General features: G+C 35.8%; 1 protein-coding gene across 1 annotated transcript; it reads left to right on the forward strand.

The window, feature by feature from the left end:
• Positions 1–17,270: 17,270 nt before the first annotated feature.
• LOC126891534 (uncharacterized) lies at positions 17,271–21,101 on the forward strand. Its single transcript, XM_050660711.1, has one exon. It carries the CDS (start codon positions 17,271–17,273, stop codon positions 21,099–21,101), a length of 3,831 nt encoding a protein of 1,276 aa, XP_050516668.1.
• The last annotated feature ends 497 nt before the right edge of the window (positions 21,102–21,598 follow it).

A 21,598-nucleotide genomic window follows, 5' to 3' on the forward strand; every position in this document is an offset into this window, starting at 1 on the left:
GCTTTCCTAGTTCCTGTTACCTAGCATATGTTTTGGACAGAACGCCCTGTATTACGCTTAGCTCTGCAGCTATGTTCATCTGAGAACATTATTTTCTCCACAAGACCAATAATCTTTCCTCGGTAAGTTCTATAACCCCACATGAGGTATATTTTCGTTTTTGGACGCAAAAGTTAGTTTATTTATTTTTGTTCAACTTGCAACTCAAGCAAATAACCTATACCGTACAGAGCTGTACTCTCCGATTGTCTTGTATATTTGTTTATTTTCAATAAAAACCTTTAATCTTCGCAACAATAACAAGTTTTTTCAAAAGAAATAAATATTACTTTGAAATACATGGTGATTACATATAAGTTTGAGTGTGTGTATATAAATTTATCCGGAGCTCGCTCACCACGCTTGCCGCAAATTACCTCACCACGGTACACCTTGCGGCTCGAGTTGGCCTGCCTTAGCTTGCGAGATCACTTCACCACGGTGCCTCGGTACTCAGGTCGGCCTACCTAGCTCACCTTAGTTGGCTGGTTGTGGAGCCCAAAGCTGTCGCTTCAGGACTGGCGGATCTCTGCTTGTGGATTCCCTAAATATTCCTCTGCCAGTGTTGTTTCGGAGAAGTGGAACAGAGTGGGGATATCTGCGCGATTTGTGAAACTCGCACGGTTCTAAGTGTCGATGCGTGTTCGACGTATCATTAAAGAATGCTATTCTCAATGACGGTATGGCTATCAGAAAAGCTGCCGAGAGGTTTGGTATTCCAAGAAAAACTCTTCGGAACCATCTGACTTCAGGTAGTTTTAAAAAATTAACAGGTCGTAAGTCTATTTTGACCTTTGAACAAGAGCAGCATCTGTGCGGCAGAATTAATCGCTAAGCTGATGTTGGAATGCCCATCACACCGAAATTGGTGAAACAGACTGTTTATTCTTTTTGTCAAATCAACAAAATAAAAAATCCATTCAATGATGAGTTAGGCTCTGCACTGAGAAAATGGTTTAAGTTGTTTATACAGAGACACGCTGACATCAGCAAATAAAATATCAAAATCTCAACCCAGTCAGAGCTCAAAAGCTTAACAGATTCATTTGGGTGACTATTTTGATAAGCTAAGAGATGTCATTATCGAAATGAACCTCATGAAAAAACTTCAATCGATTTACAACGTCCATGAGAAAGGTAACCGTTTGTGTTTGCATAAACCTCCGCCAGTTTTAGCTCGCAACACGGCGTGTTAACGTGTTAGCAACATTGCTTCTGAACACGGCGAGAATGTTACAATTGTTTCTTGTGGTAATGCTCTTGGCCAAGTTATTCTTCTAGTCATTATTTTTAAAGGAGAAAGGTTGCGTCCAGAATGCGCCGAATATTTACCACCTGGCAGCATTGTTGTTATGACACCCTAGTGTTCGATGAATACCCACCCAAACATTTATTAAGTGATTTGATCACTTTGCTAAATACAAAGCACCAGGACCGGCTCTTCTGATCTTTGACGGTATGTCTTCTCATTTGGATGCTAACATTGTAGAGGCTGCAGATGCTAATGACATAACAGTCCTATACATAACGTTGTTTTGTTTACCAAGCAATACCACTCATGAGCTGCAGCCAATGGACAAAAGCGTGTTTCGTGCTTATCAATCTTATTGGGACGATGACGTGATGCTACTTTGGACTCAGCATGCTCAAAAAGGTGATTCTCTCGTCGAAGTAAGCGCTGGTCGCCTCATTACAAAGAGCAAATTTTGAAAAGTTTGTTCACGGGCTTGGATCAAAGCTGCAACTCCTTCCAATGATACTTCCGGTTTTAGGGCGACTGGGATTTTTCCTTTTGACCCTACTGCAATCAAAGATGAAGCTTTTGCTCCTAGTGACCTTACAGTGGGTGATCATATTATTAAAGCCACCTAGTAAATTTCAATGTTTTAGAAGAAGGATATATAAGTGAGCTGTAACATATATTAATGCATTTGTTTCCATTTGGCTGTCTTGTTACACTTTATGAAAGTGCAATAAATAGTCTGACAATAGTGGGCGACCGGTAGGTGGTTTCGTGACACCGGTTTACCGTTTACTTTTCCCTAAAGATTTACCCCATATCTCGTGCATCACCAAAATTGACTTGGTACCTTCGGCGCGTCTTTACACACCGTCCCTATAGTAAAGGCGCGTATACCTTCATCTGTCAAAACTCCATCTAATAAAGAAATGATTTACCATCCAGACACCGATCTCGTCCCCATACGTACGTGTATTAAAACTATAGAAAGAAAAAATTCCATCAAATTGCATAGAGACGTATTACTTAATTCGAGTTTTTATCAGAAATTTCAAATTCTCTCCGATAACCCTTATAATTGTCTCATGGCTTACCCGAAAATTAACGACGTAAATTTCTATATAGCCCAGTACTATTGTGTAGCAGGCGCGATACCTCGTGTCTGTAAACCGTACATCACTTATCTTTTAACTAAATATTACAGAAACGATGGCCAAATTACCAAAAAAACTGAATTCTTTAACGCTGGCACAATACAATTGTATGCGCGCGCGTATTATTGTTTGGACTCGACTGACTTACTAACTTGGAACGATTTCGAAAAACACGGCTACATAAAGACATTATTGCGAATAACTTGTAGTTGGCTTACAGATCGAGCCCTACAATCGGAATTGTCGCAATATATAGACCTCGCGGAACCCACATACATATCAGGATACAGTTTGTTGCACATCAAATTAAAATTCCAGGCAATTATAAATGACGTCGGTACATATAAAGGGCGAGATGCGAGTAAATATAATGCCTTGTTATCGTTATGGTTCTACATAATGATGAAATGCAACATTCATCATTATTTGTGTCCTCATACGACAAGGGCGATCGTAGAGCAGGCAAAAGAGATTCAGAAATTTATAATAAATAGATACGATAGATATATACTCGAGACCAAACCCTTTGACGCTGATATAATTAGATTTACAAAGCCTGAATTGTTGACTATTTTCAAAAACATACCTGGGTTCCAACATTCTGTAACATCCAACTGCAACATTCATCATTATTTGTGTCCTCATACGACAAGGGGATCGTAGAGCAGGCAAAAGAGATTCAGAAATTTATAATAAATAGATACGATAGATATATACTCGAGACCAAACCCTTTGACGCTGATATAATTAGATTTACAAAGCCTGAATTGTTGACTATTTTCAAAAACATACCTGGGTTCCAAAATTCATATAGAAAGTCATTTTCGTCACTACAAAAGTCGATCGCCGATATATTTACGACAGTCTGCAAATTATTTGCGGCTTATATCGGCGAACATGCTATATTATCGGGAGGATCGACGAAAACTATAGACCATGTCCAAGCATTTATGAAAAAATATAAAAATATCATTAGCGTCAATTCGTTACACTTGAAAATGCCAGCGTTAAAATCGAAATACCAACAAATGTTAAAAGTCATAAAAAATGAATTAAATACGTTAGACGCTAACACGACGCCGTTATTAAAAATCACTTTTGAAGAATCTGCACCAATAGCGTTAACCGGAGCCATATATTTGATTATTTTAAAATGTATAGATCCAATAATTTATTCTATGGCTCAAAATCCGGACGCGATGCGTCCATGGCATCATTAATGCACGATGCACTAGTAGAATTTAAAAATTTTCCAACTTTTACAAATATTAATAACATGGACGCTTGGTGTCAGACAGATTCTGACAATTTTAATATGTATACATTTGTTGAGGCCACGTTTAAAATTGATAAATTTTTAAAGGAATCTAACGACAAAGACGATAAAAATACTAATCACGATGATGCTGATGATGATAATAATGATGATGATTATGATTACTATCGACCGAATAATAATAGTAGTAGTAGCAGCAGCAATAGTGATAATGACGATGATGATGAAAATAATGAATACGATTCTCAATCTGACAACGAATGGATGCTTGAAAAGCTGGATTTAGAAACGGAAAAACTGAAAATCGAATCATTATTTAATCAACATATCGAAACGTGTATTCAATATAAACATAATCAGCAAGAATTAGAACAATATCAAACACCGTTACCACATTATGACACATCTAACACGATAGATAAATTAAATGTCGTCGCTACAACAGCAGTAGCATCAACATCATCAGTATCATCGAAACATAACGATAGTATAAAACAAGTAAAAAATAAAGATTTAACACTACTAAATAATACAATAGATGTACCACAACCATTAAATAATATACCATACTATAATCAACATATCGAAGATGATGAAAAAATTCATCAAACTACGCCTATGCCCTCAGATATAGACAATATTGATGAATTTGATGACTTAGGAGGGTTTAACAATAATGATAAAAATAATAACCCAGATAATAGTACCCAGACGATACCGATTATTATGTCTACTACTGGAGTCATTCCGAAGACCCTCCTCGAAAGCATAAAAAAGCTGGGTCTTAATGAACATTTTTATAAGACCATGCAGAAAGCAGTACTACTCGCAACGGCCAGATGTGTACGAACATTTTTGGGAGATACACCTGCATACCAAGTCACCTAGGACTCGATAACACGGAAAGAGTCCCACCAGAGCTCAATCCTTTTGATACCGTAGGTATCTGGGATGAGTCAATTTTCCCCTTAGAGGGAGTGTGAGCCGTATGGCTAAATCTGGATAATAATAATAATACATTGGGGTACGATGCTGAACGTGACTTGTGTCAAATTTTAAAAGAAAATTCTTTAATAAATACAATTTCTACCGATAAATTAGGGAAAAATATTGAAATGTGTTTCAAGCAACAATATTTGGACGAAAATCCTTTGGTAAATACAAAATCAGGGAAAAATATTGAAACGTGTTTCAAACAGCAACATTTGGACGAAAATCCTTTAATAAATGCAAAATCGGGGAAAAATATTGAAATGTGTTTCAAACAGCAGCAACATTTGGACGAAAATTCTTTCGTAAATACAATTTCTGACGATAAATCAGAAAAGTGTTTACATGAAAATTTGGACGAAAATTTGTTAATAAATAACGATTCTTTATTAAATAATACGACTAATGATGAAAATGATACAATTTCTTTTAATGAAAAATCAGACGAAGATATTACAAATGCATTAACGAATATAAATTTTGACAATCAAGAACACGTTAACAATATCGATAATCGAGACTCCTCTGAAGGTGCATCAATTATCGATAAAGAAGAAGAAGAAGAAATTTCCTCGATAGGTGTAGCAACAGTAGTATTAGAAGAACAAAACAAAGAAAAAGAGAAAGCATCAAAGTGCATCGTACCTGCACATTTACGTTACGACTTTGATGTGGATACAGACGTTGCTTCTGTTTTCAATGTAAAATCTCTGCGAAAATCTGCTAGGTTAGCCGGTGTCACGATTAACGATATGGCAACTATACAATATGACGAGTCTCATTTTAATCATTGTTCTGATAATTTCGCAGATTCGTCCATATTGTATATGGAGGCCGATAAATACCGATCGGCCGTATTATATCGGCGACCGGTAGATGGTTTCGTGACACCGGGTTACCGTTTACTTTTCCCTAAAGATTTACCCCATATCTCGTGCATCACCAAAATTGACTTGGTACCTGTCGGCGCGTCTTTACACACCGTCCCTATAGTAAAGGCGTGAATTTCTCCATCTGTCAAAACTCCATCTAATAAAGAAATGATTTACCATCCAGGCACCGATCTCGTCACCATAAGTACGTGTATTAAAACTATAGAAAGAAAAAATTCCATCAAATTGCATAGAGACGTATTACCCAATTCGAGTTTTTATCAGAAATTTCAAATTCTCTCCGATAACCCTTATAATTGTCTCATGACTTACCCGAAAATTAACGACGTAAATTTCTATATAGCCCAGTATTACTGTGTAGCAGGTGCGATACCTCGTGTCTGTAAACCGTACATCACCTATCTTTTAACTAAATATTACAGAAACGATGGCCAAATTACCAAAAAAACTGAATTATTTAACGCTGGCACAATAGAATTGTATGCGCGCGCGTATTATTGTTTGGACTCGACTGACTTACTAACTTGGAACGATTTCGAAAAACACGGCTACATAAAGACATTATTGCGAATAACTTGTAGTTGGCTTACAGATCGAGCCCTACAATCGGAATTGTCGCAATATATAGACCTCGCGGAACCCACATACATATCAGGATACAGTTTGTTGCACATCAAATTAAAATTCCAGGCAATTATAAATGACGTCGGTACATATAAAGGGCGAGATGCGAGTAAATATAATGCCTTGTTATCGTTATGGTTCTACATAATGATGAAATGCAACATTCATCATTATTTGTGTCCTCATACGACAAGGGCGATCGTAGAGCAGGCAAAAGAGATTCAGAAATTTATAATAAATAGATACGATAGATATATACTCGAGACCAAACCCTTTGACGCTGATATAATTAGATTTACAAAGCCTGAATTGTTGATTATTTTCAAAAACATACCTGGGTTCCAAAATTCATATAGAAAGTCATTATCGTCACTACAAAAGTCGATCGCCGATATATTTACGACGGTCTGCAAATTATTTGCGGCTTATATCGGCGAACATGCTATATTATCGGGAGAATCGACGATAACTATAGACCATGTCCAAGCATTTATGAAAAAATATAAAAATATCATTAGCGTCAATTCGTTACACTTGAAAATGTCAGCGTTAAAATCGAAATACCAACAAATGTTAAAAGTCATAAAAAATGAATTAAATACGTTAGACGTTAACACGACGCCGTTATTAAAAATCACTTTTGAAGAATATGCACCAATAGCGTTAACCGGAGCCATATATTTGATTATTTTAAAATGTATAGATCCAATAATTTATTCTATGGCTCAAAATCCGGTTGTATGCGACGCGTCCATGGCATCATTAATGCACGATGCACTAGTAGAATTTAAAAATTTTCCAACTTTTACAAATATTAATAACATGGACGCTTGGTGTCAGACAGATTCTGACAATTTTAATATTTATGCATTTGTTGAGGCCACGTTTAAAATTGATAAATTTTTAAAGGAATCTAACGACAAAGACGATAAAAATACTAATCACGATGATTATGATTACTATGGATCGAATAATAATCCGGCGAACATGCTATATTATCGGGAGGATCGACGATAACTATAGACCATGTCCAAGCATTTATGAAAAAATATAAAAATATCTCGAAATACAAATAAGGAGACAATGGAGAATGGAAAGTACCCAGACAATACCTATTATTCTTTCTACTACTGGAGTCATTCCAAAGAACCTCATAGAAAACATCAAAAAGATGGGTCTAAATGAACATCTTTACAAGACTATGCAGAAAGCTGTGCTACTCTCGACCTCAAGATGCGTGCGAAAATTTTTGGGAGATACTCCGGCGTACCAAGTCACCTCGGGCTCGATAACACGGAAAGGGTCCCACCAGAGCTCAATCCTTTTGATACCCTAGGTATCTGGGATGAGTGAATTTTCCCCGTAGAGGGAGTGCGGGCCGTATGGCTAAATCTGGATAATAATACTACAGCACAACAAGATACGAGCGGCAAACATAGACATGCTAAACGCAAGCACGTTGAATATTCATCATCTTCGTCAAGAGATGATGACGATAATTTTAAAGTGCCTATGATTCAAAATTATAAACATAAGAAATTGACAAAGAAACTGAAAAAATCAACTATGGAGTATCCTTCTTCTACCGACGTTTTGACAAAATCACACCATAACGATAAAAAACCGATAATCTCGCAACAACAACAACACCAATCGACTACTATTGACGCATCAAATATCGATCCACCTTCAGATTCAGAAATAGAATATGACCCTAGTTAGTCAACAGAAGATCGCCCTATAGTACGAAAATTATACAAAATACCAACTAATCACGATACTCCATATCAACGTGCTATACAACACGAAGATAATCGTAGACGAGTTTGTCCGATGTGTGCAAAATGTCATACCAAAATTCAGATCGAAATAACGACACTATTACGCATGTGGTGTTGTAAAACGTGTTTACCGACATTAATATATGATTATTTAAAAGATCCAAAAGATAGGTTAATAAATCACGAGAGTATCGCAACATATGGTCAAGCACAATTAAAATTACCCTATGTTTTTAATAAAGACAATACAGTTATCACGAAAACACCTAAACCTGGAGGTACTTATGGCTCCAATTTAATTGTATATCTAAAACAAAAACGAGAAAAAGATAAATTGAAAAAAGAAAAAGAAAGATCAGTAGGAGTAGTAGTAGTAACAGCAGCATCGGCATCAGTACCAAAATAATATTATAATATGTAAATAAATTGAATGTGTTCCTTTTTTTTTCGAATGTGTTCCTTTTTTCTAGTATTTTTAGTGATTTTTTCGGTTCTAGTTTACCGTATGGGTAGACGGATTAAGGATATTAAATTTTTACCAATGAATTCTGTGTCACTTACTGATAATTGTAGAATAATTTTTTATTAGAGGCGAATATTAGTTTTCATGTAATTAAAATTTAAAATATGTCTTATTTTTAAAAATCGCCGCTATTTTCCGCCATTATAGACCATGAAACAACAAGAAACGACAGGAATGACAACCGTTTATAATTTATAAACGCAAGAAGGAGAATCCTGAAAGTGTTATATAAAATATGGTTTTTTATAAAAATTACAAGTTGTCAATTTTTAAATTTGGTATCATTTCTAATATCGTTTTTGATATCGTTTCTTGTATACATTTTCTTGTATCATTTCTTGTACGTACATTTTTGCCCTGTATGACACTATGTAAGTTCTTGTATCGAAAACTGTATGAAATTCGGCACGTACTTCTACAGTCCATAGTCCATTGGAACAGTAGTCCATACCAAACGGTATATTAAGAATCAATAAAAGATTTATAAATAATACCTACAAAACACAAATAAATTCATCAAGACATAAATCATATGATATCATTTTCAGCCGCCATCATGACATTTAAAAGTTTTACCAGCAGGTTTTACGTTTTTGATCTTTGCGCAGAAATTGGCGCAGTTCTTGTACAAGAATCTGTGCCTGACACAATTTCTTGTATCGTTTCTTGTATCTGTGTATGACACTATACATTTTTTTGACATATCAGAAACAATATTAGAAATGATACAAGAAAATGCATAGTGTCATACAGCCTTTACGTTAGGTTGGATTACATTTTAGGTTTATTAATATTATAGTGATTTATGATTATATTTTAATAAATAAATTCTGTGGGATCCCCCCCCCCAGAATACACTTTTAACAGTTTGAAACAAATTTTATGTATTTCATGGCTATGTACTGTCACTAATTTCCGAAGGTTCACCGATCATAACCAAAACCATGGTGCCATGTGGATGCCAAAAGATAATTTCACATAAAAACGTGGATTCTTTTCCATTTAACCCTTTGTGGGCCAGTGGTCCCATAGTGGAACCACAATTTCAAGAATTTTTATCCTACTGTCCCGGTAAGCGTCGGCCGGAACCACAGACAAATTCTTTAATCCCCTCTCTTACACTATCGGCCATGCATAAGATCAGGTTTTGGAGCGCTTTAGTGTGTTCTAGTAGGTGATTGATGTGACACGTTTTTCGCTATTTTGCGCGCCAACTACTAAAATTTCTACTGAACGTAAACAAATTGATAATGGCAGGTAAGAACAGCTAAATTAGGTAATTTTGATGGTTTTAAATCGTATACAATTTATTCTGATATTTTTGTATATTTTATATTTTCAAGTTGTCTAAAAGGTGTGGTTCCGTATGGACCCACAAGTACTTTTTATTATTTTTTGTTGTTTTTTATTTTGGGACAGACAACGAAAGTAGAAGGTCTAAATACTTTGTGTACCGTGGCTGTCTAAAAATTGAACTAAAGGTTCTTCTTCTTTTTGATGTGCCTATCCGTGACGAATGTTGGCGATCATCATGGCAATATTTATTTTAACCAGGATGTTCTTCTTCTTCCTGGACCTCGCTTTCCAAATATTTTTCCTTGCAGGATGGCTTGTAGGACTAAAGGTTGGGGAGGGGTAATATATTGATACGGGATTTGAAAGACTTTACAGTTCCTGAACATTTTTTTCATTTTTATTACAGAAAGAAAACAATGGACAATAAATAATTTAGAAGCTATGGGTAATGACGGTGTATTTGCTTTGATTGAGGAAATACCATCTGACGGAGAGTCAGAAGCGTCAGATATTGATTCTGATGTTGAGGATCTTGGAAATAGTGAACCAGATAACGGCATCCCGGGCACTCAACATTCATTGGAAGAAATGAATCAAATGGTTGACGAAGGTGAACATGAAAAAGAAAATAACGAAAGTGTTTTCAGTGATTCGGATGATTGTACGCCGCTATCTGTTTTTGGGAAAAGGAAAAGAAAGCTTACAAAACAAAAACAAACTGCAAGGAAAAAAATAATAATGTACATACAAAGAAAAATGAGATTGTCAAATGGTCAGAAAATATTCAAACTTATTACAAGACACCTTCATCTTTTGTTGAAGAAGTGGGTCCTGACATACCGGATTTACTTGAAGATCCGTTGGAGTTGTTCATGTTGTTATTTTCAGAGGAGCTGTTAGATATATTAGTGTTTCAAATAAATCTCTATGCAACCCAAATGAATCAGGGAAATGCTAACAAATTTACTCCCACTAATCGCGAAGAAATGAAGTGTTTCCTGGGGATAAACATTCTGATGGGAATAAAGCATTTACCAAGCTACAAGGATTACTGGTCTTCGAGGACAGATCTACGTGATGGTTTTATTGCATCTTATATGTCTCGCAATCGATTCAGTTGGTTACTGGGACATATTCATTTAAATGATAACAGTCTTGAACCGAAAAAAGGTGAAGTTGGCTACGACAAATTGTATAAAGTGCGACCAATGCTCGATAGGTTATCTGACAATTTCATTCGATATTATAAGCCAAGTGAATGCCAGTCAGTAGATGAGTCAATGATTAGATTCAAAGGTAGAAGCATTTTACGCCAGTATATGCCCAAGAAGCCTGTAAAGCGGGGCTACAAAGTTTGGATTCGTGCTAATGAATCTGGTTTTGTTTCAGAATTTCAAATCTACACTGGTAAAGTTAACAACTTACCTGAAAAAGGCTTAGGTGCACGGGTTGTAAAAGACCTCACAAGCAGTCTTGCTGGAAAATGCCATAAAATATTTATGGACAATTATTTTACTTCGTATGATCTTTTGGAACAACTTAGATCCAAGTATATATATGGATGTGGAACAGTAAAAGCTAATACTAAATATTTGTCAGAATGTAATTTTCTAGAGGACAAAACAATGGAAAGGGGAGACACTCAATGGAAGATAAGTGATGTTGGTGTACTTGCTGTGAAATGGATGGATAACAGAGCAGTTTATTTTATGAGTAATTTTCATGATCCTACTGATGTTAAACTTATTTCAAGGAAACAAAAGGATGGCTCCAAAGAAAATGTTACTTGCCAAAATTTGGTCAAAGATTACAACGAGCATATGGGTTATGTGGACAAGTCAGATATGCTCAAATCTTGTTACGAAATTAACCGCAAATCCAAGAAATGGTGGCCTAGAATATTCTGGCATTTTGTTGACTTAACGGTTGTTAATGCCTTCATTATTTTTAAAGAACGATCTGGTGGTGCATCAACACTTTCTCTAAAATAATTTCGGTTAGCAGTTTCTGCAGGACTTATGGGTACTCCTTCGCTTACTCAGAAAGGAAGAAAATCGTCCGGTTCTGAGGTAAATAAATTTAAAATCTGCGTTCCTATTGAAATACGCACCAACCAGTCGGAGCATATGCCAATACATGGAACCAAAGTAAAATGTGCTCGATGCAGTACAAGAAACCAACCTCATCGAACGAGGTGGCATTGCACTGTATGTAAGGTGGGACTATGTTTATCTGAAAAAATCAATTGTTTTTTAGAATACCATAAAAAATAAAGTGAACTTACCTCCTTTATGAATATTTATTATCATTTTATAAAAATTGAGATAGTACTAATCAGTACCAGTGGTTCCACCATGGAACCACCTCCAAACTAAACCACCCCTTATATAAAAAAAAATTAATTGACACTTGACGTTATCTTTTGTATCACTGTATCCCTAACTTGTAATAACTTTGCAGTTTTTTGTTTACTACTTAATTCTGTCCGCAAAGGGTTAAGCGCACTGATTTGGAAAATTTATGCAAATCCCTAAATTTGGCAACTTTTTGTGAGAAATTGGTATATCGCAAGATCGACGCATTACGCTTACGCATTTTAAAACTATTTCTTGTTGGCATTGTATCTTGAATCAGAAAAATTTATAATGGCGTGCATCGGGTGTGATTTGCTTTTTACACAAAGCCACGCTTTGTCTTTAAAAGAAGGGTGAAGTGATGAATTTTATGCTTGAGCATGGTGTGATACGAGACAAAATGGTGTGTAAGTGCGGTAAAGAATTAACAGTTAACGCAGAAGGTAAATTTAAATTTAATAGACTTGTCACAAAAGGTAAAAAAGCACCAAAACGGTGTGGTTTTACTCTATCGGCAAGGAAAGGGACCTTTTTGGAAACTAGTAAATTGCCGGTAGAGAAAATATTCATGATTGTGGCAACTTTACTACATTTAAAGCCACCTAGGCAAGAATTCGTGACGGTAGAGTTCGGAATTTCTTCGAGGACAATGGTTGATTGGTACTCGTTTTGCAGAGAAGTGTTTCACGATTATATGATGAAGAACTCGGTCAAAATTGGGGGCCCTGATATCATTGTGGAAATCGATGATCGTTTTCGGAGGCTTCGAACGGAACTCCAAGAGATGTTTCTTAGTGCCTGTGAAATCGAGGGATGCCGATACTTTGCTTGGGGTAATTAAAGAGTGGATTCTACCTGGCACGAAAATTTATAGTGATTGTTGGAGATCCTATAATTGTTTGGGCCAAGAAGGATTTATTCACCAAACGGTGAACCATTCCAAGCAATTTGTCGATCCTGGGACAGGCACACATACCAACCATATAGAAAGACTCTGGAGGGACGTTCGGACCACTATTCCCAAGTATGGAATAAAGCAAGACCATTTTGCCGGTTACCTTGCCGAATTTTATTTCAAAAGAAGATTTCCTGATCGGAAGAAGATTTATGAATTCTTTACCGCAGCGGCCTCGTTATATCCACCAAGCTATTAATATTATTGGCTGCGTTCACCAGAAATAATCGGTTTAAGTTTCAACTGAACAGCTGTGTTTCAGCGCTTTAAAACTACGTTCAGTCTGATGAATGGTATTTTTCCGTTTGACACTTTCATAGTTGGTTTTGTTTTGTGTTCTCGCATGTTTTATGAATTATGAACTTAACCTAAAACGAGATTCGTTGTTTTTGTTTATATCGTTCAACGATAACTTGGACGTGTCTTACACAAATTTAATTCAAAAAATGGATAATATAACACTACCTTTATTGTTGTTTAATAATGAAATGAACAAGAAATAATTTTTAGTGCTGCTGGCTGTGCTGGACTTGGCAGAACCATTGGATGATGATGAAGTATTCCCACCATAAATAATAATTGTCACGAGAAATATGAATTATGTTAAAAATATTGATCCTCAATACACAGATGTACAATTTCGTGAGCGTATAAAATTCTGTATCTCCTAAGTTTCAATTACTTTATAATTAAAACCATTGGAAAAGTAAATATTTGCAAATCAGCGCGTCATTACAATATATTTCTTAAACATGTTCCAAGATTGAAGCGATGCGAATACTACGTTCAATAAAATGGCAACCGCTTCATCAACACGTTGAAGTTTAGTCTAAATTGACAAGACGTTCACCCGAAAAATCTTAAGCAGTTTCAAAGCGCTGATATAGCGCACTGGTCTGGTAAACGCACCCATTGCATCCACCTGTTTAACGTAAGTAATTTTGATTAAATTTTTAAATCTTTTAAAGGGTAAAACTGGCAACACTGTCTAAGGTGACGAAAATTTGACTTCTTGGCACATGTCTGCCATATTGTTTGAAATATTAAAAAACTTGATTATTTTAACCAATATTACGTATTTTTTCATAATTTAATTGTAAAAAATATTTATTATGTTTTAGTTACTTTCTTTTTATTGACATTATAGAGACGCTCGATATATACGATTCCTATAAATTTTATATTTAAGAAAAAATATACCAATGGATCGTATCGTAATTCATCCAGACGCTATGCGTATAATGTACGAAAACGACGAAGTACCCCCCGGCCTATCGGTATCCTCGTCCATTTCCAAGTTATGGACGGCCTCGCATGTCATCTGCTTCGCCTCAGCCCTTCAGGGCTAAGGTAATGTGGAAATGCACCAGGCCTTGACAAAGGCCTGTGCAAAGGGGGACACTGAGCTCTGACAAGAACTCAGCGCCGTTTTTTACATTAATATAATAAACCTAAAAATAAAATACACCTATTCTGCTTCTAGAGACTTTATTTGGTTCTGAAAGGAACCAAGCCAAAACAATTTCTTACATTATGAAATGAATAATACCTAGAAAAACTGGAACTATTCTAAACGATGAAATGAAACAACTGCTTTCTAGGCGAAAGTGGCCCCAGACCACAGAGTCGGGGAAGGTAGGTGCAGTGTCCCAGGCCGACGGGCAAGCCCGTGCAGACCGGAGGACAACTGCGGACTGAGATGTCGAGGATTGGAACCGCCAGCTTTTATAGAAACGTCGACTGTGACGTGCACGACAGCTGGGAATTCCAAAGTCTCGACGGGTGGAGCTTCTGACTCGCGTCAAAAGAGAGAAGGCGGGGCGATCCACATCGCGAGCGTAGGCTGCGATGACATCTACTACCCGTATCGTGTCCCCACCATCCCTGTATCCCTATATAACGGGCTCGAATATTTGTGAATTTTATAGTTTACGAGACGATCTCGTACAAGACACTTTAAATAATACAAATAATACTTCAACTATACCAACTTTACAACACAACGACGCAATAGACAGAGAAGAGTTAGAATCCGAAGAAGAAGAAGAAGAAGCAGAAGACGAAAATCTCAGAATGTCACAAGATAGACGCCAGCAACAACAACAACAACAAAACCAAGTACAAACCTCGATGTCCGTTTCAGAATACCAAAGAAGAGTACTGTTGCCAAATAGTATTCGAAGACGTTTATGGCCCGTACAAAACGACACCATAACATCGAGGCGGTTGGCACCTATCGATCAAAGAGTTGTGACATTTTTAACCGATATGCAAAATTATTCATCACAACAAAGATTGCGGTTGGGTTTTCAACATTTATATCCTTTAACGATACCATCGCTGTTCGCCACATCTCTAATTTCGACAATCGATGAATTACCAGAGCGACAAACTACGCCAGTACTTGAAAATATCGAAAATACTCTCGCCAATATAGTAAAAGAGATGATTTATTTCAAATACGAAGGCGTCAGAGCTCCGCCACCACCACCAGCACCGCCACTATTATCATTGACGACGACGAGGAGGAACGCCAAGAATCGTCTACACCATCAAATATTATCAAGAATCCATTTTGTACCATCGATACATGTAAGACCGATACGATTCAAATTGCAGATAAAACATTTTTTTAAATTTCGTTGCCTTTGAGCAAAAACTGGGAAGATGTTTTTTCAACAGTATACAATTTAGATATTATAATAGGTGATCCAAAGTTCATGACTTGTATTGATGACATTAATCTCGCATATTCAACAACTAATCGATGAGTTTCATAGGGTGAAAAGTTGTTTTGTAAAAAATGAAATTGTATCTGCACATTTTGCTCTTGAAAGTGATCGATTACGGCAAAAATTGAAAAATATGCAATGCATTCTGTCCAAAGACTTTAAAATATTGAGATCACTATTGCGTTATAATTCTAACTTGTATAATGTCGACACGACATCCCCAGCACAAGGCAACGAAGAGACCTTCAATATATTTACGAGGTCTGATGATAATTTGGATAATGTTACAGAAGACGGTAACAATGCGTCTACTGATGACTTTCGGCAAATACGTCGACCAGTTATAGCACATAATAATTATGACAACGAATTTGATACGGACGACGATAATGATGAAACGGAAAATAATACTAGTAGTCGTCGTCGTACCGTCTCGAAATTCTAGTAGACGCCACAACAATAGCCAGCGTAGTAATATACAATCATTGTTTGGTGCAGCATCGACGTCGGCAGAAAATGATCAGACGCAACTTAGAATACAATTAAATCGACGGATTGCACGTGTCCGTCCTAACATTCCCAGCTATAATCATTATAATAATAATGATAGACAACAACAAAATGACGATTCGAATGATGTACCAATAACAACTACTGTAAATGGTGGTGGTAGTAATAACGGTGATGGTGGTAACGATAATGGACATGATAGTACAGATGTAGACACAGACAGAAAATGATTACAATTTTGAATCTAGTAGCGAAGACAGCAATACCGACGAACAACCGTCCCTTATTCCTGATATATTGGATACGACTACACCATTACATGCGGAACATATTATATCGGCAACAAACATTTCCTACATTTATATTAAATTATTCTTTAGGCAATGTAAGTAGGGGTTATATGACGGAGATCGGGAGGAGGAGGAGGAACACCTGCCCTAATTTGCATACACCTGCCCTAATTTGCATACACCTGCCCTAATTTGCATACACCTGCCCTAATTTGCATACACCTGCCCTAATTTGCATACACCTGCCCTAATTTGCATACAGCTGTCCTAATTTGCATACCCTAATTACCACCTGTCATTCCACCTGTCCCTAGGTGGAGGAGGAACACCTGCGCATAATAAGCGTACAGCTGTTGACCACCTGTCCCTAGGTGGAGGAACACCTGTCCTAATTTGCATACACCTGTCAATCCACCTGCCCTAATTTGCATACACCTGCCCTAATTTACATACATACGGGTGATTTCATCGTTGCTTGTTACATCTGTCTGATTTTTTATTGTGAACAAATGCAGAACATCTGCGCACCCACATAGAGGGTATAGCGCAGAAGTAGGGGTTAAGAAAGGGTATTTAAAGGTGGTAAAAGTGTTTAGATGTGTAATCCTGTAACATGAATCAGTGTACGTGTGGTAAAACTTTCTCGCGGTCAGATAACCTTCGTAGACATATGGGTGTCTGTAACAAAAGTCACTCGCGTGTGTACATGTGTAATAAATGTGGGAAAACTTTCACACGAGATTCTAATTTAAAACGTCATACAGGTAATTCCTGTGATGTCGCCTGTCCGATTCCAAGAAAAAGACTAAGACCGATAGGTATTGAAGTGCTCGAAAGTGGTGTTACGAAACTAACACATGCGTTTAAAAATAGAATAGCCTCATACCGGTTTATGACCCAAAATAACAAAATTAACTATTTCGGTTTCATGAATGATATAAAACCAAAAGTAACCCGAATTCTCAGCGAATATCTTAATCAGCACACAGCGCTTAAAGTTAACTGTGAACTTTTTGCGATGTTTTACAAACCCGATAATGGTATTTCGGATATTAAGTCGATGAATACATCAAATAAAATTATCACTTTGAGTAGTGATATATCCGATGTATATGACGACTTTGCTGAAGCGATATTGACACAAGCATCGGAGTTCCAGGAAAAAGATTCCAACTGGGCACTTCAGGAAATTATATTCCTAGATGTTAATATTAATAAATTCAGTGCCATTTCTGCTTCATCATATATTAATCTTCCATCGCAGATTAAAAAGAGAAAAGCGATTTTAAATATTCAAAACAAAGACAACAAGTGTTTTGCTTATTGTGTGCTGGCAAGTATATTTCCTGCTACAGGTGACGCGACGATGCCAGAGTCATATCCTCCATGTGATACACTTCTAAACTTTGAAGGTATTGGGTTCCCGGTTAAGTTAAAAGATATTAACAAGTTCGAGATTTTAAACAATATATCAGTTAACGTGTATGGTCTTCAATCATATTTTAAAGAAAACAAGATGCAATATGAAATTGTAGGACCACTTTACTACACTCAACACCATAAACCTACACATGTTAATCTTTTAATGATAAATGATAGTGATCGGAGTCATTACTGTCTCATAACAGACTTGTATCGCCTGGTAAATACTCAAAAATCAACACATGAAGGAAAACAATATTTCTGTGATGGGTGTCTTCAAACTTTCTCTACCTTTGAAAAGCTGAGAAATCACCAAGAAAATGATTGTTTACATATTTCGACAATACTTCCAACCAGTGAACCAAGAGTTAACAAGTGTGGTGAAACCCTTCCATCTAACATTCTAAAATTCGTTAATATTGAAAAAACAAGTCCACACCCGTTTGTAATTTATGCTGACTTTGAGTCGATTCTTAAGCCAATAGACCATTGTAATCCATCAGATGGACAATCTTACACAATCAAAGTCGCAGAACACCAGCCTTATTCATTTTGTTTCTACCTCAAGTGTTTTTTTGATGATAGCTTATCAAGATTGGAAACATATCAGGGTGAGGACGCTGCTAAAGTTTTTGTTCAAAAGTTAGATGCTTTAGCTATTAATCTATACCAAAATCACCTAAAGCATGTCAAACCAATGGTGCCTTTGACTAGTGAAGAAAACCAGAATTTCCAGAACGCCATCAAATGTTCCATTTGCCAGAAGCCATTTTCCTTGTCGGATACCAGAGTGAGAGATCATTGCCACCTAAGCGGTAGATATAGAGGAGCTGCACATAATTCCTGCAATTTAAATTTCAAGGTACCTAATTTTATTCCAATTTTTTTTCATAATTTAACAAATTATGATTGTCACATGTTTATTAAGGAATTAATAACTAATGGGGAGTATGTATCAGCTATCGCGCAAACTAAAGAAAAATATATTACTTTTTCGAAATCTATTCTAGTACACAAAAGTGATGATTTAAAACAACATAATGTTTATTTAAAATTGAGGTTTGTAGATTCATTTAGATTTTTAGCAAAGTCTTTAGATAAATTGAGCCAAACATTAGAGTCTAGTCAATGCAATGAAATAAGAAAGTATTTCCCAGGTGAAAAAGAGTTTGGTTTAATGCGCCGAAAGGGTGTATTTCCCTATACATTTATTGATAGTTTCATGAAATTAGATGAGAAACATTTACCATCGAAAGAAAAATTTTATGATAATTTAAGGGGGGAACATATTACTACAGAAGATTATAAGAGAGCCCAAGAGGTGTGGAAACATTTTAACTGTCAATCTATGGGAGATTACGGAATGTTATATTTAAAGTCAGATGTGCTTTTACTGGCTGATATATTTGAAAATTTTAGAAAGGTTTGCCTCAAAGAATATAAACTGGATCCTGCACACTATGTTACAGCACCATCTCTAACATGGGATGCCATGTTAAAATATACCGATATCGAGCTTCAACTTTTAACGGATGTTGACATGGTACACTTTTTTAAAAACGGTATTCGGGGAGGTGTGGCCACTTGTACGAAGCGGAAAAGTATTGCAAATAACAAATTTTTAAGTAATTTTGACCCAAAAAAACCAGAAACTTACATTATGTATTTAGATGCCACCAATCTGTACGGTGCAGCCATGAGTCAGCCTCTTCCTTGGAAAAATTTTAGATGGTTGAGTGATCAGGAAATTGAGCAATTTAATGTTTTTGATATTGATGATGATAGCGAAAAGGGCTATGTGCTGGAAGTAGATTTACATTATCCACCCAATATTCATGAACAACATAATGATCTTCCGTTTTGCCCCGAATCAATAATTCCACCCAAAGGTAAATATAAAAAACTCATTCCTAATTTATATGATAAAAAAAAATATGTCATACATTATAGAAATTTAAAACAATGTATACAATATGGATTAAGACTAGAAAAAGTGCACAGAATAATAGAGTTCTCCCAATCACTCTGGTTAAAAAAATATATTGATTTGAACACTTCTCTCAGAAACAAAGCCACAAATGAATTCGAGCGTGATCTGTTTAAGCTTCTTGTCAACGCTATATTCGGAAAGTCTCTAGAAGCGGTTGATAAACGGAAAGATATTCGCCTTTTATCTCAATGGGAAAATAGCCGTGGAAGGCTTGGTGCAAAGTCTTTGATTGCTAAACCAGAATTCAACTCATTATCAGTATTTAACGAAAATTTAGTTGCAATTCATTTAAATAAAACTAAAATTATTTACGATAAACCTTTATATATTGGTTTTTCTATTCTAGATATTTCTAAAACATTCATATATAATTTTTTCTACGGGTATATTAAAAACAAGTACCGTGATAATGCTAATCTTTTGTATACGGATACTGACTCACTTATTCTAGAAGTACAAACACCAAACTTTTATAATGATATGAATAAAAATCTGCACCACTTTGATACATCCAATTATTCGGAAAATAATCAACATGGGGTACACAAGACAAAATCTATACTTGGAAAGATGAAAAATGAATTTCCAAACACCACTATTAAAGCATTTTACGGTACCGGAGCTAAAGCTTATTGCATTGAGGCTGACACAATTTTAAAAAAAGCGAAAGGTGTTTCCACACATGTTGTTAAAAATCAGCTACATTTAAATGATTATGTGAGAGTCGTTCAGAACAACGAAACCATTTTTAGAAAAATGTATTTTTTTAGATCAGACATGCATACTGTTTATACCGAATTGAAAAATAAGGTATCACTAACATCTCGTGATGATAAAAGATATATTATACCTGGAGATGTATCTACTTTGGCATGGGGTCATCTGTTAATTAATCAGCATGATGGTAATATAGATGAGCTTTTATTTTTCGCGAATGAGTTGATAAATGCTCCTACACTAGATGATTTAGATAATATTCCCAATGAGGAATTGTTTCAAGTTGCAGCGTTTCAATACGACTCCTACTTATAAATAGTTTTTTGTTATCTGTAATTATATTTAGGAATTGTATATTGTTATGTAGTAATAAAACACTTGTATATTAACATATTTTTTTATTTAACCCTTTAAACAATTCTAATAATAGAGAAAGTATTGAGAAAGTTGAACATATAGCTATATAATAAAGTATTGGTGGTATGACTTTATCCTTATTAGGTATTTCATTGTAAAGTTCTAACCATCCGGAATCAGTGGTTTTTTCACTAACATGTCTAAAACGTAATTTATATTTAGTGCTGTGTAAGGGTATTTCAGCTTGTAAAGTTGGTAAAAAATTGTTTCCCGGATATGATTCCATTCTTATCCATTTCGACGGCCACGTATCATTTAGTGTGCCATTACTATCAAAACATATAAAAGTTTCTCTGATATGAAGTGGTTGCTGAATCAAGAGCAAATTTCCTAAAATTGCTTGTAAAACAATAAAGTTTATTGATACCATTATAATAAACTCTACCAAGATTTGG

The sequence above is a fragment of the Diabrotica virgifera genome, chromosome 9, assembly GCF_917563875.1.
Source record: "Diabrotica virgifera virgifera chromosome 9, PGI_DIABVI_V3a".
NCBI lineage: Eukaryota > Metazoa > Arthropoda > Insecta > Coleoptera > Chrysomelidae > Diabrotica > Diabrotica virgifera.